Here is a 23,833-nt window from a genome sequence, read left to right on the forward strand (position 1 = left end):
GAGAAGAGCCGCAGCTGCAGGTTCGGCTTTCCCGGAGTGCATAGGTGCCGCTGCGGGCGGCCGAAAGTTCTGGAATAGCCCCGAGTAGCCTGCAAGCCGCGAGGAGCACGTTCGTCGTTCATCCGAAGACTCGAGATCTGCTGCTGCCCGGTCGCGCTGCTCTCTGTGGTCTTTTTGGCTGTCGACAGTTACATTAACGCGAATCGAGGATGACGGAGGGTAACGAACAAGCTGCGACCGAGGGCAAGCCCGCGGCTGCGGCGAACCCAAACGCGGTGGATATTACTCCCAACCAGGACGGCGGCGTGCTCAAAGAGATCATCAAGCCCGGCACGGGCGACGAAACGCCGGGCGAGTCGTGCACTTGCTCCGTTCATTACACGGGGAAGCTGCTAGACGGCACGGAGTTCGACTCCAGCCGCCTGCGAGGAAAGTTCGAGTTTACGCTCGGGACCGGTAAGTACGATGCGATGTCGAAGCAAGAAAAAAAAAAAACTTTCTGCTCCTAGTATTCTGTCGTTTTGGGCTGTTTCGAAAAGTACTTGTTTGACCAAAATACGGCGTTGACTGCGCATCGGCGTGAGGCCGAAGTTCGGCTTGACGGCGTGCTCTTGGGGCGTGCATGCTGGAGCCGCCTTCACATCGCGACCTATTGCGCGGCATCCTCTTGGCATCTTCCTCAAAGCAATTAAAGCGGGGTATCTCGAGTGACATCGAGCTGCACTGATTACCAGTGCTGCGCCGCTAACTGTTTCTGAAGATATACTGCTGCATTGTTCTGGCGGGATGAATTATTGCGATGGTAGGATTTTGGGAGAAATGACGGCATTTACCCCGTAGAAGTCCTTCTTTTCTTTTTTTTTTTTCTACAACTCCTAGATTTATGGCGTACCACCCTTCATGTCAAGAAATTGAGCCGTTAATTGAATTTAAGCGCAGAGCACGTGTCCCAGCATGTACGAAAGTCTTTCGCAGTTAGGAATCGGTGCGATCGGAATATGAAGAAAAAGGTATGACGGCACCTACGTCGTAAAATATGTGCTTTTTCCGCAACTTTTCTGTGGTAGCCCCAACGGCTTGCTTCATCCATTCCAGACATGTGCTCAAAATATGTAGTTAATTTTTCCATTGTAACACATTAATGTTTAACAAAAGTTAATGCGCAAAAGTGCGTTTTTTTTTTCGATTCAGGCTTAAATAGTAATGACACTATGGTTCTGTTACATTTTTAATTCTACCATACATGTTCAAGCGCATACTGCAGAAGTAACTGTGTAACTTGGATTGTGGGAGCAAGGGTTTTTTTTCTCTGCTCAAGTAACGCACTGTTGTTTTTTGAAGTGTGATTGTCACTATTAAAATTGTGTGAATGATCAGTTAACTATAACTCCATTTCATATTTCTTCAAAGAGGCCATGGAGACGAAATGAAAGTTTGGTCCATTCGAAGGACTGCCTCATTAAAATAACACTGGCACCACTTTTAACGCAAACTTCACTCAAACAAGCTAGACAATCGCCATGCAACCCACTAGGTCATTTCCCACACTAGCACCTATGACGTATTATGGGCACCCGTGTGATTGGCTGAGGTTGGCAAAAGCCAACGCAAGTTAAATAGGGCTTATAAGCTTGCAGAAAAGACTGTTTGTGCTTAAATTTAATGCACATTCTTTTTATAGCATTAAGCAATGTGGGGTAAACCATTTAAGTGCCGAACGCACACGTAAACATAAAAGCACCAGTGCGTACTGCGCGCACTATGCTTGTTATAGCTGCACAACAGTCCGGCACCTTGGGATTGTCTCGCACGACATTGGCAAATTGACATAAGCGACATAGTCTTCTGTGACTGTTTGTCGAGCATAACCAATAATTCACAAAACTATTGCTATCAACCTTGACAAAAATCCAGGTACAAATCCGGTCAAAAACAAAGTGTGCACAGTGGTCCTGAGCAGTATCATTGTGCCATCTAGACAGACTGATGGTAAACAAGGCGTCTTTCTATTCGCTGCAGCCATAGTCAGCATACTTACGTTCGCTTCAGTACCTGTGCTGGATATGCCATGGCAGACATCACGAAACATGCGGTTCAGTAGGTAGGAGAATCAACATTTTGGCTTAGATTGTTTAATTTCTCAATGAACAAAGCATCGTTTGGGGCTGGACAAGTGCTGAGGAAACTCTGATTGATTGTAGGGTTTAACGCGCCGACGCAACGCAGGCGATGAGGCGCGCCATAGTGGAGGGCTCCGGATTAATTTTGACATCTGGGGATCTTTAACGTGCGCCAAAATCTCGTACACACGGACGTTTTTGCTTTTCGCCTCCATCAAAAATTTTGATTCTCCCGCTGAATCATGTATTTCATGATGTCTGCGATGACGTATCCAGGGGAAGTACTGAAGCGAACGTAAGTATGCCGGCTAGGGCTGCAGCCTTGTTCCCTGTCAGTCCTCCTAGACGGTCTGCCTTGTTTTGTTTTTGACCAGATTTGGCCCTAGATAATGTTTGTATGGTTGATAGTACTCATTTACGGAAAACATTGGGTATGCTCGACAAACAGGGTCACAGAAGACAATGTCGCTTGTGCCAGTTGGCCGGTGTAAGCTCAACGTGCCAGGCGGCCGTGCAGATATAACCGGCATAGTGCATGCAGTACGCGCCGGTGCTTGTATGTTTATGTTGTGCATGTTCAAAACTCCCATTGTTTACCCCACAATTGTTACTGCTATAAAAGGAATATGCGTTAAATATAAGTGCAAATAGCTTGTTTTTAAGCTTATGACCCCTGTTTTTTTTTTTTTTTTTTTTTTTTTTTTTTTTTTTTTTTTTTTCATTGTATTTCGCTGGTCCCAGCCAATCGCACAGCTTCCCATTAGACGTCATAGGCTCTAGTACAGGAAATGAGCTGGTGGGTCACGTGGCCATTGTATGTTTTCCTAAGTATGTAGCTTATTTGGGCGAAAAATGCGTTAAAAGTGGTGTCAGTGTTATTCCAACGAGGCAATCTTTCTAATGAACCAAACTTGCATATTGTCTGCATGACCCCTTTAATGTCTAATTAAGTGTTTGAAAATCTCAATTAAATTGGTATTTTCGTTATTAGGACAAATCAGTCTTTGTTGAGCCAGTCTTGTAGTTTGTCTTTGTGGCTTCCTTGAATGAAAACTTACTGTACAAATGAGCGGCGTAATGTTACGAGCATTTTTGTCAGCACCTGCTCATGTGGCTGTTGTTCCATTCACGCAGGCCATGTAATCAAGGCATGGGATATTGGCATCCGGACCATGAAGGCCGGAGAGGTTGCCATTCTCACCTGCCAGCCAGAGTACGCCTACGGGAAGCAGGGAAGCCCTCCAAAGATCCCGGCAGATGCCACGCTCATTTTCGAAGTCGAGCTGCTGGAGTGGAAGTTGGAGGACGTGAGTGTCGACAGAGACGAAACCGTCCTGCGCAGTGTCATCACTCCCGGCGAGCTTTACACCAACCCCAAGGAAGGGGGCACTGTGAAGGGTGAGCAGCATGCTGGGCGACTCTCCACATTTTCTGTGACGTCAGAACAGAAGCGGGGACAGTGTGCCTGTTTGCTGTTGCTTCTCTCTTTTTTAGCCATGCCGTTCGTTTGCTCGGAGTTCCCTTTGGGGCGACGTTGAAGCTTGTCTGCTCAGTGGAGGGGGCGGTGACGGCAGCATGTCCCTGTTGCCCCCTTGTTCGCCTAAATGTGTGGTGAATTGGGGCCCGCCGTGTGGCTGCTGATCCCCACTCTGTTTGTGGAGTGTTGCAGACTCGGTGGTTTGACTTTGCTGCAGGCCTAAGCAGTCCAACCATAGGGATTGAACTCGCCTGCCTTGAGCAAGGGAAGCCATTTGGCGGGCCAGTGTTGTGTTGATGGTTTGTTCTCGCCCCCTTGGCGCTCACGCTGCACCAGTGTTCTTCTCTTCTGCCGCATTCGTTTTCTGAAATCATGCATGCGTGCTTCTGGCACTAATAGGGCTTCAGAGGTGAGCTAAAATAATATTGGTTCTCTCAGTGACACTCCACTGTCCCTCACAAAGAGAATGTTGTAATCCCGCTACTCGTACGAGACAATGTATTCCCCTTCGCTACTGCTTACAAATCCAACATTCACTGTCACAATTGAGATGTGAAGTCTGAGGAAACAGCAGAGTTGGTAATCTTCACTAGCTTTAACTAACCCCTTTCTTAAAAAGAGATCTTAAAAAAAAATGAGGTTTCACCACGCAAACTGAATCAAATCAGAGTCCACAATTCATCCTCCAGAAGTCCAAAATCCAACCTTCCAAAGTCCACTTCAACTCCGGCAAAGTCCAAAGCCAACTACAAACCCAAAGGGCATGCGGCTTGCCTCGAATGCGATGATAGCCCAATTGGACAGGTGCCGGTTTCATAACGCGAAGGGACCCAGGTTTAATTCCGACTGTGGGAAGCATTTTCTCTCCCCACACCTGCTCGTTGGCTCGTAGCCTCGTGGCCACTTTGCCCCACACTTCTTGGCCCAGGCTGTCTGTCCCTCCTCTTTACTTTGCTGCACTGAGTTTTGAGGGACGCCAGGCACGGATGCAACTACAGCTTCACTGTGACAAATGCCCTGGACGACTGACATCTGTGGCGAGTCAGATATAAACAGGGCGCACGTCAGTTGTCATGCTTCTAAACACTGAGAACACACTTATGCACTGTGCAGTTCAATATGTGTTTCCCCATACAGCCCGCTTTGTGCATCAGGCATGATGTCTGTCCTTATTTATTTTGCTCACCTTGTTTAAAGATCTCCCAGGCCTGCCCCCCCCCCCCCCCCCCCCCAAAAAAAATAATAATAAACTGGAAATTATAAAAAAGCAGTCTTTCCTGCTGCCGCCATCTTGGATTCTTCTGCTAGTAGGTTATCCCAATGGGGCAGTAGTTACTGCTGGCCCTCTCACTTCCACATCATTGTCTGCTTGCTAGTGCTAAGTGAGATATGGACCATGCAGCTTCGCAATCAGTCCTTCTAAATGTTGGCCTTAGTGTGTTCTCTTCTTGTTTGCACATTGTTTCACACCATTCGCCTGCTTGGGCCAGTTCCCCGCACGGGGCACCTTGAGTATTCATGGTGACGGTGAGCAGCGACACCGCGGACCCCGAGCTCCCGACATAAGCCGTGTCCAACCGTGGCGAGGTGTTCAAAGGTGAAGGGTAGAAGCCGTAAACGGTGGCCGTCGGAGCCTTGGTCAAGCTCCGGCCGATGGGCTCCTTGTCTGTTCACCAGGCAGGGAGCTCCGGGACCTCTTTGACTACCAGGGTAAGGTCAAAGGAGAAAGTACCCCCGTCTCCCTGCTTTTCAATGTATCATATGGCATTTTCTAAACCCCCCCCCCAGACGTGATCGGCCCCCGAAAAGGGGCCGCACCGAAGTTTCTTTTCCTCCTTTGCAATCGATCTCTCCCCCAAAGCCTGATAATTTCTCGCGGTTTCTGATCATGGAATCTGTTGACAAGACAAAGCCCATCACTTCCCAATCTGTGTTTCTAATCTCCAAGTTTCTTGAAAGCCTTATCGGAAAGTCGTATGAGGCTAAGAAACTCACAACGGGAGAAGTTTTGATAGAAGTAGAAAGCAAGCAACAATCCTCTAACCTCCTCAAGCAAACGCGCATGGTAGATGTTGACATCAAGATCACGCCCCATCGCAGCCTCAATAGCTGCCAGGGCGTGATCTCTGATCGGGATCTAATGAATGAGACTGAAGCAGACCTGCTCGAGGGCCTCCGAGAGCAGGGCGTGACAGCAGTGAGGCGAATCACCATACGCCGAAATGATGAAATAATTCCAACCAAGCACATAATCTTGACACTTGACCGCTCTAACCTTCCTGAGTCGGTCAACGCAGGCTTCTTGAGATGTCCAATCCGACCCTACGTGCCGAACCCGCGCCGCTGTTTCAAGTGCCAGCGGTTTGGGCACGGCACAACGTCTTGTCGTGGTAAATTGACGTGCGCAAAATGTGCAGCACATGATCATGAAACTGACAATTGTAAATCCGAGAACTTCACCTGTGCCAACTGCCAGGGACCACACGCTGCCTATTCTAGGAGCTGTGGAAAGTTCAAAGAAGAAAAACAGATCATTGCCTTGAAAGTCAACGAAAACATCACCTTCCCAGAGGCACGGAAGAGGTTCGCCTCCTTCCCTCTGGGCAGGTACGCCGACGCAGCTCGCCGGGGGGCGGAGCGGCGTCTTGTTTCGGCGGGGACCCAGTACCTAGAGTCGGACTTGGTCCCGCCCCCGCCCCCCCCTGGGTTGCCTCTGGTAGCCCAACCCGCCACCACGCCGCTTGCTCAGGCAGCAGCGGTTGTGGTGGCAACCTCTTCTGTCGGGGCCGGTGCCGCTCCCGTCCGTGCCTCCCCATCGTCCAGTGCGTTGGAGTGTGCCATGGACACCACGAGCCCCGCATCGGCTCCCACCGCCACCGCACCGCCCGTGCCACTTCTGGTGCCTCCGACACCACCGGCGGTGGCGGGTCAAACGAAGGGCCCCCGAAGGGGGGCCAAGTCCGGGGGGCCCGGTTCCACGGGCACACCCAGGACATCGGACGACGAGATGGACGTCGTGCCGTTCTTGCCTGCAACGCAGCGCAAGGAGCGGCCTCCGACGTCCAAGCCTACAGATAGGCCGCCCAAAAAGCCCAATCCAAGAGTCACAGCCCCGAAAGACGACACATAAACATACACACTCCAGTAGCTCTCACACTAAATAATGGGAAGAGAAAATATTGTTCAATGGAACTGCAGAGGCCTTCTGAATAATCTTGACGACGTGTATGAGATTCTGCATACCAATCAGCCAAGTGTAATATGTGTTCAGGAAACACATTTGAATTCTAAACAATCAAATTTCTTGAATAGTTACCTGGTATACAGGAAAGACAGGGATGGCTGCACACACTCTTCTGGCGGTGTGGCCATAATCGTCCGGAAATACTTAGCATGCCACCCTGTCACCTTGAACACTATCCTTGAGGCTGTAGCAATACGCTTAATAATATTTAATAGGTTGATAACGGTATGCTCCATATACATTCCTCCTGATGTTACACTTTTGAGTTCTGACTTCGAGGCGCTGGTTGACCAGCTGCCCGAACCATACATTCTAACAGGCGACCTTAATGCTCACAATTCTCTTTGGGGCTCTTCTCGTACGGATGCCCGAGGTCGCCTGATAGAGAGGTTTCCTACATCCTCTGGAGCATGCCTTTTCAACAATAAACAGCCTACATACCATAACATAGGTCACAACACATACTCATGTCTTGACTTGGCTATTGGCTCCGCAGTTCTCTTTCCTCTTCTCGAGTGGGGTGTGGGCACGGACCCATATGGCAGTGACCATTTCCCCACTTCATTAACGTATATAGGTAAAGGCCCGAGCAGTCCATCTTCCCATAATAGGTTCAATGAAGCACGAGCTAACTGGAACACATTTACAGAGACATCCAAACTACACCACACATCCATAGGACACCTACACGTTGAAGAAGCTACCCAACTCCTCACGGCGCACATCCTCGACGCCGCCGAAAAGTCCATTCCCCACGCCTCTGTTGCCCCGCGCAACCAGCGGAGGCCGTGGTGGAATGAGGACTGTAGGCGGGCGCGAGAGGCCCAGAACAAGGCGTGGGGTATCCTTCGCCGGTACCCCACGTCGAGTAACCTCCTCTTGTTCAAACGGGCCAAGGCGTTAGGGAAACGTGTGCGCCGTGAGGCAAAACGAGAGAGTTGGCGTACATTCATAACATCAATTAACTCCTACACAGACACACGGAAGGTATGGACACGAATACGGAAACTCAAGGGACATCAAACACACAGCCTGCCTCTGGTCAGTACAACAGGGGACACACTCGAAGACCAGGCTGACACACTCGCACAACACTTCCAACACGTTTCTAGTTCAGCACACTACACAAACACCTTCATGAAACACAAACTCGTGGCCGAAAAGAAACCTTTACATGACAATGACAGGTCAGCCACCTCTTATAACTCCGAATTCACGCTTCATGAGCTGAGGGGTGCTCTGAGCACGTGTAAACCCTCAGCTCCAGGCCCAGACAACATTACATATACAGTGATACAGAACTTACACACAGACACTCTTGTAACACTTCTTCACCTTTTCAACAAGATATGGCTTTCGGGGCACATTCCAAAGTCTTGGAGGGATGCCATAGTTGTAGCATTCTTGAAAGAAGGGAAGGACCCTTCTTCTCCCGCTAGCTATCGACCCATTGCCCTGACCAGCTGCCTGTGCAAGCTTCTCGAGAAGATGATAAACCGGAGGCTCGTGTACTTTTTGGAGTATAACGGCCTTCTCGAGAGCTGCCAGGCAGGCTTCAGGGCGGGGCGATCCACGAATGATCAACTTGTGGCACTAGAGTCGTATATTAAGGATGCCTTCGTGCATAAACAGTTCTGTTTAACTGTCTTCTTAGACCTTGAAAAGGCATACGACACCGCTTGGCGTTATGGGATCCTTAGGGACCTCAAGTCATTCGGTCTATCGGGTAACATGTTAAACACTCTTGTTAGTTACTTGTCAGACAGAACGTTTCGAGTAAGAGTTGGATGTGCACTCTCAAACGTTTACGTGCAAGAAAATGGCGTGCCACAGGGTGGCGTGTTGAGCTGCACTCTCTTCATAGTAAAAATGAACTCTCTTGGTAAGGCACTGCCACCTACAATCTCTTATTCCATGTATGTAGATGACGTGCAGATATCCTATAAATCATGCAATATGTCAATCTGCGAACGTCAAGTCCAGCTTGGTGTAAAGAAACTTGCCGGCTGGGCAGACAAGAATGGTTTTAAATTAAATCCTGTAAAAAGCTCCTGCGTTGTGTTCTCCAGGAAGCGCGGGGTCCATATGGACCCAGACATTACTCTTAATGGCGTGTCGCTTCCTGTGAACAAGGAGCACAAGTTCTTAGGTGTTGTGTTTGACCATAAACTCACATTCATTCCACACATCAAGGAACTTAAACATAAATGTCTTAAAACAATGAATATACTTAAGGTTCTCTCCCATCAATCTTATGGTTCCGACAAAGAACTCCTACTACGGCTCTATACTGCTTTGGTTGGGTCTCGTTTAGACTATGGCAGTGTGGTATATGGGTCGGCGACTAAAACAGCGTTGCGAATGCTTGACCCAGTGCTACACTTGGGGCTTCGTCTCGCCTCGGGTGCTTTTCGCACTAGCCCTGTCGAGGGTCTGTATGTCGAGTGTGATAAGTGGAGCCTTGAGAACCAACGAACATACATGGACTTGCTATATGCTTTTAAAATTTCATCACTGAATAATCATCCTTTTTATCCTGTCTTTAACGATACATCAACATCTCTGCTCTTTGCAAATCGCCCATCCGTTCCTCTGCCCTTTTCACTTAGAGTGAGAGAGCGAGCCTCGGATCTCAGTGCTTCGTTTTTAGATGTGTACAGGTCATCCTTTTCTAACAGTTTACCGCCTTGGCAAGTTCGCCCTGTGTCGTGCGACCTTTCTTTTATGAGACTTGACAAAAATCGTGTACCACGAGCTGCAATACTGCAGCACTTTCTGTCTTTGCAGTTTAAATACACATGTGCAGAATTTTATAGTGACGCTTCTAAAACCTCCAGTATGGTGTCGTGCGCTGCTCATGGTCCTAATTTCAATGCAGCCAGAACCATGAGCATGCACACATCAATTTTTTCAGCAGAAGCGTATGGAATTTTACTGATTGTACGACACATCCTTGAAAATCACATTCCCAATTCCATCATATATACAGATTCTTTGAGTGTTGTTCGCGCACTGTCATTGCATACACCCCCCAGAAACCACATAGTTAATCTTGTATTCTGCACTATCATGTCCGTGTATGCACAAAAGCATGAGCTGGTCCTCTGCTGGGTCCCAGGACACGCAGGGATCTCTGGGAACGAGTTGGCAGACGAGAGGGCCGGTGCGGCTGCACTCAGGAACACTGTGGACATTACAACGGTACCCTACACAGACCTCAAGCCACACATAAGACAACACCTGCGCAGAACATGGCAAACACACTGGGACGAACAGACAGACAACAAACTACATGTAATAAAGCCACACTTGGGACGGTACACAACTGACTCACACAACAGACACACGGAAGTCGCCTTGGGTAGGCTGCGGATAGGGCACACCCATGCGACGCACTCGTATCTGCTGACGGGATCATCTAGACCCCAGTGCAGCAGGTGCGGAGAGGCCCTATCCGTGATGCACATTCTCATACAATGTAAGGCACTCGACACTATACGACGCAAACACTTCCCTCAACTACACACACGACATATTCCACCACACCCGTCATGCTTCTTAGGAGATGATGCCATGTTTTCTGTTCAACGCACCTTTCAGTTCCTATCAGAAGTTCACTTTTTACAGCTCATCTCATACCACCCATAGCTTTTACCCCCTGGTCCTATACACCAGCCACCTTATTTATTCTTAACCACTCTTGTTCTTCACCCTGGCCATTTACACCAGCCGTGCTCATAGCTTTTAACTGATTTTATTTGTTGTTCTCTCCTCATCAAATCACTTTGTGTTTGGCGCTCTTTGCCCATGTCGGCCTTGCGCCAATAAAATCAAACCATCATCATCATCATGCTTGGGCCAGTTGGTGATACTAGAACTTTGATGTTATAAAAAGCGCAAAAGAACGGGGCCTGAGGAAGAACACTTAGACAGACAGGTTGGGTGCCAGATGCTAGAACTCTTGTACAGGAGCATTCTTTAACTCATTTTAACATTTCGAAATTCTCCCACGGCTGCTTCAAGATTTAGTATTCTTCCTGCTCTAAGATGTTAAATGGGGACATGTTGTTAACGTGTTCGCACATGCACGTGAAAGTACCCACTATGGTGGCTCAGTGGCTAAAGTGTTAGGCTCCTAGCCTAAGGACATGGATTTGATCCCCGCCACGGCGGCTGCTTTTCTGATGGTGCCGAAAAGCAAAAATGCCTGTGTGTTGAGATTCCGGAGCATGTTAAAGAGTCTCCAGGTGGTCCAACTTGTTCCGGAGCCCTCCACTATGGCACACCTCATAGCTAAGGTGTAGCTTCGGCGCATTAAACCCCACAAACGATCGATTAATCTTACGCCCCCGTTTGCCTCCCCTGTGGTTGCAGTGCACCTGAAGGGGACATGCGACGGGCGGGTGTTTGAGGAGCGGGACGTGGAGTTTGTGCTGGGCGAGGGCGAGACGGTGGGCGTGGTGCAGGGCATCGAGGACGGCCTGCTCAAGTTCAAGAAGAACGAGAAGTCCCGCCTCAGGATCGCCCCCAGCAAGGCCTTTGGCGCCGAGGGCCATGCCGACCTGGGCATCCCCCCAAACGCCACCGTCGACTACGAGGTCACCCTGAAGGCCTTCGAGAACGTGAGGGGCACCGCTTGACTACTAGTAGTACTCCTTTCACTTATAAGCGCAGTGTAGTAGTAGGCACGACTGACCTTGAGGTACACTCCACAACGGGTCAACTCGCCTGTTGACTGTACAAGCAGTAATGAAGTTTGTTGCAGGGTATCGAGCATGCAAGGTTGAGCGTAGTATGTGGCGCACCTTTCATTCAGGTGTAGTGCTGGGCAGGTTTGCGGGGTCGTATAATAACATAACATAGTCAAAGGGAGGGAGGGCGAACATTACAATAAAAGTTTGCCGAAGTTACTCAGGTATTCATCACCAAAAGTTTGAAAACATCACGCTTCATTGCAGCCGAAAACCCGATCCCAGAGATGTAGTGTAGTAGCCACGTTGTTGAGTAGCAAACATCGCTACAGCTAAAGGCACCACCCTTTCCAGTTATCTATCTTGCATTGCCTACAAGGCTTCTAGTTAGCCAGGCGAGAAAGTTCACTTGTTCTTTCGTCTGTGAAGAGGGCACAGCAGAAAGGGGAAATACTAGATGTTTCCCGTAGTCTAGCTAAAGAAATGGCATTAACCATCTTCACTTTCTTTGTTGTAATACGAAGCCACCACAAGTTTAAGTGTTGCGGTTGTGTGGATCTGGTGATGTGTTAAGCCTCCAGTCACCTCATACTTCTGAACCAAATTTTTGCTGTTACATGGTTAAGCTGTAGAGCACCCTATGCGCAAGCAAGCATGCAAATCTGAATTGCTTTTGTGGGAACGTAACATTTCAGTGATTTGTCCGTGGCTGTGTTTCGGAAACTTGTAAGACGTCATAGAGAAACATTTGACCCAAATGTTGGTAAATTCTGATGGTTTTTCAACATGATGGCTATGACTTGAGTCATCTTTTTCCTTCAAATTTTATTTTTCAGACGAAAGAAGCTTGGGAAATGGAGACAAATGAAAAAATTGAACAAGCTGAGATCTCCAAAGGCAAGGGCACAGATTTCCTGAAGGCAAGTGCATGGACCCTGCAAACAAATCATTTAGCATATGTTGGAACATGCAGTACTCGTGTGAGATGGAGGGCTTTTAAAACATTTTGACTTGTGTTCTGGTTTGTGCTGTTGTACCTGGGCGGAGGGGCTGACTTAAACCTGTGCTGCACGAGCGTTTGAAAGGACATTTCAGTCGAATGACCTTCGAAATTTCAAATGCCAGTCAAACTGGAGGGAGTTTCGCCAATTTACACGACAATTCTCAAGGGCAGCTGAAAGTTTACGCATTCGCCCACCTTGTTTTGGTGTCGCCACAGCTGCCCTGTTTCATTACTGAGAAAAATTTAATTTTTGAGTTAAGGGGGGGCACTGGTAATAAAACAACTTATTTTAGTTTTCAAGTAAACTCTGTGAAACTTGTCAGTCTTGCTGCTTTTTTCCCACTGATTTCAAATATGCCAGTATTTTTTCAGTTGGTCAATTAGTTCCCAAGATAATTAGAGATAATTAGCCATTTTTGGCCAAACAATAGGCAAAACAGTGCTGGTCACAAAACTAATCTTTATAGTTTCCAATACTATCAACCCTGGTGAATGCAATAATGGAAGCAGTTTTTTGATGCATCACTTGGAACTAATTTTACGGCTCATTAAACTTTGGTGGCACCAGTGGCAAGGACCCATTTTCAGTGCCCATTTAGTTCCAAGCGACGCATCAAAAAACTGCTTCTCTCGCTCTTGCTCGCTCGCAGAGGTGCATGCTCGGGAAAGCTTCTCCAGCTTGAGGATGTCGCCGTACAAACCATACGATTTCATCACAGCCGCAAAATTGAAGCTATGTGCCAGTTGTAAAATTGCTCCTCCCCATTGCTGTGCTTTCATTCTGTGTCAAGTCATGTGATTGCCTCACTTTTATTTTTGTGTGTGTGTATGGGCACAAGTTTGCAGATGTCAATTGTTTCAGCCGCTAGTATGTGTAAAGGGGGGTGAAGCGGGCATATCGCCCTCTTTTATATCGCTTAAATTCTCACATTTGACATCAGTCAATGATTTTCGTTTATTGTACACAAAACTTTTTTTTTTTTTAACTTGTGCAAATGGATGTGCGGTGCTGAGATGTGGGCCAAAGCTGTTTTCCTTGATCCCAGTGTCTTTCATAGTTTTTGAGGCATGGCTATTATGCTGTGAGTCTACACTTCCCAAGAAAAGAGTCATACTAGCAAAACGAAATTAAGACAGTTAGGTTTTCTAGGTGGACTGTTCAAGGAGAGAACCATCAAGGAAATTTAGTTGTCTAACTTTGGCCCGTGTAAAATATTAGTCTCTCCCAGGGTTGCGTTCATGTACTTAAGAAATTTGAGCTTGTCCTTGTTGTACTGACGACATTGACAGGCACGGAGTACCGATACGCTCTTTGGCTGCGTGTAGTGTACCAGGCGTTGCAGTGAATGTGGCCTGGTGGTGGTGGTGCCACGCAGGGGGAGAAGTACCAGCTGGCACTGGCCAAGTACCGCCGGGCAGTGGGGCTGGTGGAGCACGAGGACAACCTGCAGGGGGAGCAGAAGGAGCGGCGCGACGCGGTCATGCTGGCCCTGCAGCTGAACATGGCCCTGTGCCACCTCAAAATGGACGACCCCATCGAGGCCATTCGCGCCTGCGACAAGGCGCTCGACATCGACCCCCGCTCCGAGAAGGGCTTCTTCCGCAGGGGCCTGGTACGAGGGCTTGGTTTACTTTTAGGCATCCCCGCTATGCTGCAGCTGAATGGATTTAGGCTAGGGCAGCGATAGGCCAGAGAATCGTAATCTGATGAGGATGCCGTATCACTTCTGAGAAATCGATGCAGATACTGGTCACTAGTTCAACAGAGGGTTTCTCATTCTCTTTTTTATTATAATTTATTTAAATTGGAGGCAATTGCTTCAGCAAAATTTTGTATTTTTTACACCGGTTGTTGCATCGTATTTTTGTGAACTAAGATTCTTCGTTGCGGTCTTGCATACTCACACAGAACACGCACAGTTTTTTCTGGCAGCCCATACTTTCTCTGCTTATTTCGAAGTTTCTATGTCTTTGTGGCATGCAGCTGCTATCAGCACCATGCTGTTCATACAGCAAACGACTGGAACGATCTTCCTGTCAACATTGCCGTTATTACCAACAACAATCGTTTTAGGTTTACAATAGAAGAATTGTGTCCTGATCTGTAACCCCTTTTGTTTTACACCTTTCCACTGTATTTTGCCTGCTTTTTTGTTTCTGCCCACCCCTCTAGTAATGACCCCAAAAGGGCCCTTGAGGTACCAATGAATGAGCAAATAAATAAATATGCTTCAGTCCACTTTGTGTGCGTTGTTTTACGAGGTTGTACATTTTGTCATTTCTCTTCTGGATTGCATTAACTGGAGGCCGACTCAAAGTGGGAAGGAACATGCATCAAGTTACTGCACTTGTGGACCTTAAACTATCCTGCTGTCCTGATGCTTGACTATCCTGCCTTCAAACCTGTTTGCCGGAAATGCGTTTTACATTTTTGAGGGTGCAGCCAAGTGTCTCGATCTTGAGCAGGCTGTGGTCGTGATGATAAAGTTCTTCTTTTCTTTTTCTCCTCTAGGCCCACTTTGCGACCAAGGAATATGCCCAAGCCCAGAAGGACTTTGAGGAGGTGCTGAAGATCGATGCCAACAACAAGGCCGCCCGCAACCAGCTGAGCATTTGCACCGTGAAGCTGAAGCAGCAGCTGGAGAGGGAGCGCCAAATGTACAAGCACATCTTCTCGCGCATGGCTGCCCAGGCTGATAAGGTGGGTCTTCTTGGCTTCTCTAGTGCGAGAAGGAGGACTGAGGGCCTGTGAGGTTGCACGTTTGCTAGGTATCGTATGAAAAAAAAAAACAGATTAGAGAGTTTTTTTCTTGCATTCTCGTGAAACAGTGTGTCGCAGTGCAGAAGTGCACTCGCTGGCCTTTGTTATAACGAAAATTATTTGTTCGGTTGTGCCAGCGATGGAAATGGTTTGAAATGCGAATCATGGGTTCCTTGGCACTTAACGGAACTTAGCAGGGTTCCCTGGGACCAACATGCTTGAGAACCCCTGATCTAAATGAATCCGAAGCCCACCGCTACGGTGTTTCTCATAGCCCATATGTTAAACCAAAGAATTTGCAGCTTTTTCTAGTCAAAAACAATGATGATGGCCTGCGACAACCGCGCGCCACTTTCTGCCATGCGCAGTAACTACAGTTCAGAATAACTTCAAAGTAACATCAAACTGGGTTGCAAAAACAAAATGCAGTTTATAAATTGTTACAGAGAGTTACTCTGAAGGAGGTAAACGTGCTGCTAATTTTTCAAATGACAGCTTGCTGATAAGTTTCGATTTTTGGGCCGCTTCCACTCGCGTCGTTTCCGTCCGCCATGACACATTTATTGCGCTGATTTACGACAGCATGCAAGAGACGCGCGACATTTGGAGAGGTGGCCAAATGGGTCTCCGACTCTTGGGACTCCATTTCTACAAAAAATTCCCCCGCATTTCCCCGAAGGGGAGTATGAGGAAGTGCGAAGCACGGGGTGATGCTATGAGGGGGAGTTTGTTGAAGTTTGGTGGCATTTTGCCCGTTAGTTACATTAACACCCCCTCGTGATCACGTTCAGCTTAACACGCCTCGTTTGTCCCTCTGCGGAAATCTTGGTGAATTAACGTGTATGTTCGAGAGGAGGAGCGCACCGCAGCTGCGAAGCGCCGACCGGAGTGAAGGGAGAGGAGGCGCAGTCACGTGAGAGAATGCAGAACTAGCGGGTTTGTAGTATCACGTGTACACCACGCAGTTATCAAGCCGCTATAACGCCGCTGAGTCGCCAACGCACGCCGCTGACGACGTAGTTTGAATGCGTTAAAGATATAAGGCGCGTTACTAACACTGATATCAACGTCGCGTCCGTGGCTTAGTCGGTAGAGCGTCGCGCTGCGGCCGCAAAGTCCGCAGATCGAAACCTGGCGCCGGATGCTGTTTTTTTTTTTTATATAGTGTAGTGGCCTGGCTGGCGCGCCGGGAGAGGGTGTTGCGAGCTGGAGAGTAGTAAAGGGGCTTTAGGAGAGTAGGCGAGGGGGGAGAGGAGGCGCTATGCGAGCGCGACGATTCAGGCTCGCTTAAGAAGTGCATTCCCACTTATTCCTGGCCAATCTCCCACGTGGGTATGTGCCATGTCAGCGGCCAGGCAGCGCGCGCCCATCTCCCCCCGTTGCTAAGGAAGACGAAAAGCGCGCGCACTCGCAGCTGTTGCTATGCGGACGGCGGAAGGTTCGGGGTCGCTTATAAAGTGCATTCGCACTTAAAAACAATTGTAGCCGGGTTCATAAAGGCCGGAGTAATCCAGTCTGCGAGTGATGACGATGTTGTGCCGGCGGAACTCCCACTTGAAGTTGCTGAATTATTTGTTAGCGAATCGGAGGAAGATGACTTCAATGGTTTTGCCTAAATGCCGTCTGTAAGTACATGCCATCTGCGTGTATCAATAAACCATTTTGGAGAAGTTAGTTCTGTCTAGACTATGGTATATGCACGTGTCTAGCCCTCCTTACTGGGGGATGCGTTCATAGGCTGCGGCCGCCGCAACCATGTACTTTCGCCGCACTTTCTAACGATCTGATTCACTATGAGTTTACCTGATTAACGAGTGCATCTTGTATACCGGTGCGACTTTTTTTTTTTCTTTCTTCCCGGAAAAACTCTCATTTTGAGGGGGATGCGACTTATACAAAGGTGCGACTTATATACCGGAAAATACGGTACATATTACCATTTTGTTTAGGTTATAAGCACTTGTTTTATTCAAGGTTACTCATTAGAGCTGTCTGAAATCTTGTTGGACGACTGCCTCTGTCTGGCTATCTCCCACCAGCAAGTCATCCTCAGTGCAGTCCGGGAAATTGCTTATGGAGCACTTCTTAGGAGCAGACTTTGCAGCATACCGTCACAAGAGATGGTGTGGGGTTGTCGCCAACCGCCTATTCATAGAGACGTCGCACAATGCTCGCGGACAAAAGTGACCACATTGTTCCTCGCCTCTAGGTGCACAGCTCAGCGCCCACAAAACGAACTCTTCCGAGCGTTGCATATCGAGAGCTGGCCCTTCAGAGTACACCAGTAGTGCGCACTGCACTGCACTATTCGGTGGCACTGCAGTGGCACTAGTAGGACGTGTTGCTGTTGTTGGCTTGGGCATACTCCCAGCTTTTCCTTTAAATGCTGTGGTGAACTGGCGCTAAGTGCCTGAACTCTTCTTGAGCAAGAAGAAAATAGCACGCACACGTTCACTTACAACGAGAGAAGGAACAAAAAACGAGATGGCAGTGCATCCCGTTAATGTCTGTGGTGACGGTGCCTTGTGGTTTGGATGGGCCCAATGGACTTCCTGGTTTCCAGATGACAACTAACATAATGCTAAGGACCGGTATATAGGTCGAGGGGTGACTTTTTGGCAAATTTTTGGGTCACTGAAGGCAAATAGCAAGTTACACGCAGACAAAAGATCAGCTGCCCCAAAGCCCTGTCGGCATTTATTCAACGGCAAAAGGTGCTTTGATTGCCGGGAAATTGCCTACTGAAAAACGAATTTCATTCCTTGCGCCATTTCATGATGTTTCGTGTTGCATCAACGTTTGCTGAAAGCGAGTGAGACAGCAGTGTGATCTAGCAGGAAAACTAAGACCTGCCGAGTGAACCATCACGGCCGCGGGAGCATACAACAAAACAACTTGCCCGCCCCACATTTCCATTACCTGCCATTCTGTGTGCGTCAATCCGAGTGTCGTACGGGACATGAGGTGGTGGTTAAACAATGTGCATGTGCCGCGCGGCCTTTTACTTTACCTACAAAACGTCTAGCGGACAGCACAACCGCAGCGATAACGATGACAGGGGCGCTCTTTTGATTTGCAGTCTCATTATTGATAGTCAGGTTTTAGTCGCTTTTATGCACTCTGCTGAACAGCGTGGCGCCATCTGTTAGTTTAACTTGTAACAGCGTGCAGCACCAAATTTTTTCCGTCGCGATATGGTAACGCTTATTGGTATCTGGTGAATGTTTTGCGAAGCAAGTTGCCTATTAGCTTATACGAGCGCCCAAACCACTACTAACAAATGCCTTGGCACCAGTATGGAATGAAAAACGCGCATAACATAATACAAATATCATTTTACCTAAGCATGCACCATAGCGGATGCATAGCAAAACACAACGCCCTGAATCAAAATACCTGGTTTGATGCATACATTTTATTCAACTTCAGACAATTAAAAAAAAATGGTTTCAAACGAGTACACCACCAACGCCGTTGGCTTGGCAGCTTGCGAATGTCAGCACAGCTTTTATTGTACCTGTACATTTATAATTGTTCATGACTTATGAAAGTGAATGTGCAAAGAGAGATTGTGTTCCTTTGAGAGCTTGTGTGCTCAGTTCGCGTTCTGTTGTTCGTAACGCAACTCTTGGCACATCCGCCCAGTTGCCGTTGACGTCATCTCTGCGAGACCAACTTTGGTTTTCTCCTCAGTGTCCTGTTAAGACATGATCGGTGGTCACACATCTGGTTATTCTGAAACTGAATGAACAATTTTCGCCTATTGGGGAAGCTTCAGTGCCCGTCATTTTTACTGTATTTTTGAAGAGCGACAACTTATGTTGGCACTAAGGCAATGTGTTTTGCTTTCTTATGAGCTATCGCCATGAATTTTGTTTCTACGCCAATGGGAGCATTGTTGTTTCTGCAAGTGGTAAATATAAACAGAGAGTGTTTTCAATTGATTTTAAAATAACCAGATTGGTGCAGTTGCCAGTCTTAGTGGGGATAACAAAATATACCACCAGGCGAGAGCTTCGTGCTGATGCAAGTGAGCAAGCAGTTTCAACTGAACAAATTTTCTAAAGCATTCATAATAGCTTTGCACCACCTTGCATTTTCGTCTCAAAACTCTCAATGTTATGCATCGTTTTCCATCCCAACCCCTCTTCCTATTGAATTAACTGATTGGTGGGATTTGCTACACAATATAGTGTGCGGCTCTTCTGTTAAAGCAGTGGCAACAACTCCTCATGTTGCGCTTGGTTTTTGCTGTGGTGTGCTTTCAGAACTCTCCTCCCAGTGCCACAAAGGAGCCTGGGGCTGAAGACCCGTTGGAGCCTGGAGTGTGGAATCGCTCCGACGAGAACAACCAGGAACCTGCCAACCCCGAGGAGTCCAAAACTGCCACGGAGGCCGAGAAAACCACACCGCAGACAGAATCCGTGCCGACAGAGGCTGTCCCGACGGCGTCGTCATAGTGTTGTGTGCCCCCCTGTGTCCCCTCTCAAACGCATATTCAGCAATCAAGTTTGTCTGTCTGAGAAGCGATCGGCGCCACTGCTTTTGCCCTTCTTTTCTTGCTGTGCCGCACCCCTTCTTTTGTCCTCTATTTCTGTGGGAACCGCCATCGTTCTTCTGCCAAGGCAAACTTGCTAGTCTGATCATTCCTCGCGCACCCTCCCCCACATGCAAGCCTGGTGTGAGGCCCCTGAACGTCATTTTGGCCACTGTTTTTCAATAAAAACTTGTTCGTACCAACGTGTGGTGTACCTAAGGGTAAATATTTGTTGCCACGTTGCTGCATACATGCAATGCTACCTTATCAAAGATAAGCTTATAACTACAGTTGCATCCCCTGTTCCTGTGCCCAGTGGTGTATTTTTGAGGCAAGATGTGACAGCAGCAAACCAAAAGCCTCGATGTTTCTGGCATTTCTGGCAGTAGAGCTGTTGAAGCAGGGGAGTTCCTAATGCCTGCGTCACAGAAGGGGATAATTACCTGTGTGGTAACAACAGCAGTACAAGTGGCCTCACTGTTGTGGCTCTCCTAAATGCAACCCTGCGAAAAAAAATATGCATTCCTCCATCTAACAACGATGGTTGAACGCAAAGCTTTCACGTGGTGGATTCTTTGGTTGGCCAATCCCTCGCCGCGAGTTTTCTAGAGTACCCACAGCAACTCTTGGGTGTGCATTCCGTGGGCCTAGTGTTTGGGTTTGCGGTGAACGGCACAAATCGGTACCTGCTCCTAGGCATTCAATGAGCAGTTTTTTGAGTGGGTGCCGGTTTGAAGTGTTAAACATTGGGCCTAACATCCGAAACCTCTAAACGGGTAGTTAGGCCTAAGGTCTTGTGAAACAGCCTTGCGGCACACAGCAACACCGTTCTCATCCTATGTCGGCCTCTGGGTAACAACTGCCAGTGTTCCCCTCCCAACATCACAGGCCTATTTACGCCGCGCTGTTGCATGCCTGCGTCACCTCCTGCCTCTACTGCACATCAACCTTTAGCGGAGGGGGCGTAACGGAGCTGTTGCTACACATCACCCACAATCGTCATTGTCGGAGAAAGTTGGCTTTCCTGCAGGGCGTGTTCTCAATTCAGATGCCATCAGCGAGAACACTAAAGCTTCTCTTTCATATAGGCCGCCTCAGACTGTATGAGCAGGAATAAAAATGCTGAGCAGTCTCCCACACTACAAAAGCTGGCGAGTAAATGCGCAAAGTGAACGGCTATTTTGAAACCTGCACTGGCTTACTAAGGGTAGGCTTGGTAAGGTGGCGGCTAAAACCAATGCAAAAAGCACTACACGGGTTGCACTGGTATAACCAGTTATTCTCTATGATCCCTAGTCCAGAACTTGTCGTAGTACGCGTTGGAAGTAATTTATTTATTTATTTATTTACGAGTACCTTACAGGCCCATTGTGTAGGGCATTAAGCAAGGGAGGCAGAAAAAGATGCAAGATACAGAAGTCGGGCGTAAAAAGTACTAGTAATGAGGAACACAGTGTAGCAAAACGAAACACACAAGTCAGCATATCGCATCAAAAACAGAGTAGAATGTAGTTTGCAAATGATACAGGATGTGTAATAAAAGTTGGCTAAAACTTTGAACAAAATAGTAAGGATATCAAGAGGACAGGTGCCATAATTTTTTTACAAAAGCATGGGGCCAATGCAAGCAAAGAATACAATGCTACAAAAACCAAAGTGCAAAAAGTGGTTTTAAGACTTTCACGGTGCGGTGCACATGCCACACGTATACAAAAACGAGACTATTGAAATCTGAAACTATCAAAATGTAAGAGTAACTTTCGATGGAATGAATCTAAATTAGTGTCAGATGCTATGTTATCAGGAAGATCATTCCACAACCTGATTGCACTGGGCAATGCGGATGCATTAAAAGAATTTGTTTACCCGTACAATCTGGTTGATGAGTAGAGGGGTCGGTGAATGGGAAGCCTAGTTATTTTAGTGGTGTGTACGTATTAGTGAAAAAAGGCACAAAGGAGAGATGATGCGGCGAGTGACTAAGGGTTGAAGTAAATAATCTTCTTTAAGTTTAAGCTGGAACGATAGTCGTAATTGCGATAAATGAAACGGACAGCCCTGTTTTCAACCGCTTCGACCGTATTGATAAAGTACTTGGAGTGAGGTGACCAGACTGCTGAGGCAAATTCAAGTTGGGGGTGGACAAATGTTTTGTAGGCTAATTTTCGGATGTTAGATGGAGTAGAATGTAGGTTATGGTGTAGGTATCCTAATGAACTTGAGGCACTGGCGCAGATGGTAGTGATGTGAGAGGCCCATGAAAGGATATGTGAGATGAACACCGAGGTTTTGTAGTTGGACACCTGCAAAAGCACTTCATTATTTATGTGGTAAGAGAATACGGACGGGTCATGCATTCGACTAAAGGGGATTTGGATGCATTTAATGTAATTTGCCATGCATTACACCATTTGACAACTATGTCAAGGTTCATAACAGAAAAGCGACAGTATATTTAAAAAAAAGACAGGTGATTTGGCTGCACCAACCACAGTATTTGCGCAATTCTAATGCGCCGCTTTTTTCACTAAAAGTTGCCTTAAAATTTGCATGCGCGTTACAATCAGGCCCAAAACTGACATCGGCTTTCAATGTTCCCTGCCATAGCTTTAATGCCAGCAGGAGTTGGATAAGCAAGTTTGAAGCACAAGGGAAGTTTGCTGCCACAGTTGCTTGCATAAAATAAAATGTTTTCAGCCAGGTGCGTGGGGACATGGTTTTGTGTCTGCGCGGTATTGTTAAATTTTTCATAAATAAACTTTCATAAAATTGCATAAGTAAACTAGCCTGCGCGTTACAATGGCCCCAATACGGTATTGTGTTCAGGCAGAATACATGCTGGACCCATTGCATGTATGTGGTGCTGTACATGTATTGGACACTTTGCCAGGCTTCAGCGTATGCGTACAGGATTCAAAGTACGGGCATACAGGCAAGAAGAAGACAAGATCAACATCCTCATACGCAGGGTTTACAAGATTGCCTTGGGCCTGCCGGAATCCACCGACGCAGACCGCCTGTTCCAGTTGGGCATCCACAACACACTGAAGGAAATCGCAGAGGCACAGCGTACATCGCACCTGGAGTGGTTGTCCGGCACGAACGCTGGGTGCCACATCCTTGAGACCCTCAGCATCAGATATCACAAACAGCAGGAACATAGTCACCGTCCCAGGCACCATCCGGCAGACACATAGTCGATCCAATCCCCAGAAATGTTCATCCGGAGTACAACCGAGGCAGAAGAGAGGCCTGAGCCAAGGCTCTCCTGAACGCCCACGGCAACGATCTGGGTATGCGATTTGTGGACGCCGCCGAGTACGAGAGAGGTTCCCGATTTGCCGTGACGGTCGTCGATTCAAATGGGGCGACAAAGATATCAGCAAGCGTGGCATGCGAACATGCAGAAGAAGCGGAGGAAATAGCAGTGGCCCTTTCCCTCACGGACCTGGCATGCAAAACGGTCCTATGCGACTCCAGACAAGCGATTAGGAACTTCGCCAAAGGTCGGATAACGCCGAGAGCGGCCCGAATCCTAAGCCGACGCCGAGTCCACAGAGAACTAGAACCACAAACCCGACTCTAGTGGTTCCCCGCACACTTGGGGGAAGTCTCCGAGAACCATCGTAATGGCAACGAGACGGCACATGCCAGAGCACGCGAGTTAATGAACCGCGCCAGCAACGACCGTCCGTGGTTCAGCACCAAAGATCGAATGATGGCCTACAACGAAATCACCAAGGCCTTCCGCTTGGCCTGACGGACCTTCCCTCCGCCAAGCGACAAGCTGGACAGGTCACAGGCGGTCGCACTCGGGCAATTGCATACGCGCACGTACGCTAGCCCGGCACACTATCACAGAATGTATCCGGAAATTTACACGACCGACACATGTAAAGTCTGCCGCAAAGAGGTAGCCACCTTAACCCACATGCTCTGGGATTGTACCAAAGATCCGCACAGTGCTAACTCTGGAACCCTCCTGCTGTGGCTGTCCACT

The 23,833-nt window shown here is 47.9% G+C and overlaps 1 protein-coding gene across 1 annotated transcript; it reads left to right on the forward strand.

Annotated features, from left to right (window-relative positions):
* The first annotated feature begins 14 nt into the window (after positions 1–14).
* Fkbp59 (FK506-binding protein 59kD) lies at positions 15–20,036 on the forward strand. Its single transcript, XM_077702845.1, has 7 exons — positions 15–456; positions 3,255–3,518; positions 11,216–11,463; positions 12,369–12,452; positions 13,912–14,148; positions 15,048–15,236; positions 19,565–20,036. The coding sequence occupies exons 1-7, from the start codon at positions 210–212 to the stop codon at positions 19,754–19,756; spliced, it is 1,461 nt and encodes a 486-aa protein (XP_077558971.1). The 5' UTR covers positions 15–209; the 3' UTR covers positions 19,757–20,036.
* The last annotated feature ends 3,797 nt before the right edge of the window (positions 20,037–23,833 follow it).

Source organism: Haemaphysalis longicornis, unplaced genomic scaffold (assembly GCF_048455015.1).
Source record: "Haemaphysalis longicornis isolate Haplotype H1 unplaced genomic scaffold, Haemaphysalis longicornis Haplotype H1 scaffold_3, whole genome shotgun sequence".
Taxonomy (NCBI): domain Eukaryota; kingdom Metazoa; phylum Arthropoda; class Arachnida; order Ixodida; family Ixodidae; genus Haemaphysalis; species Haemaphysalis longicornis.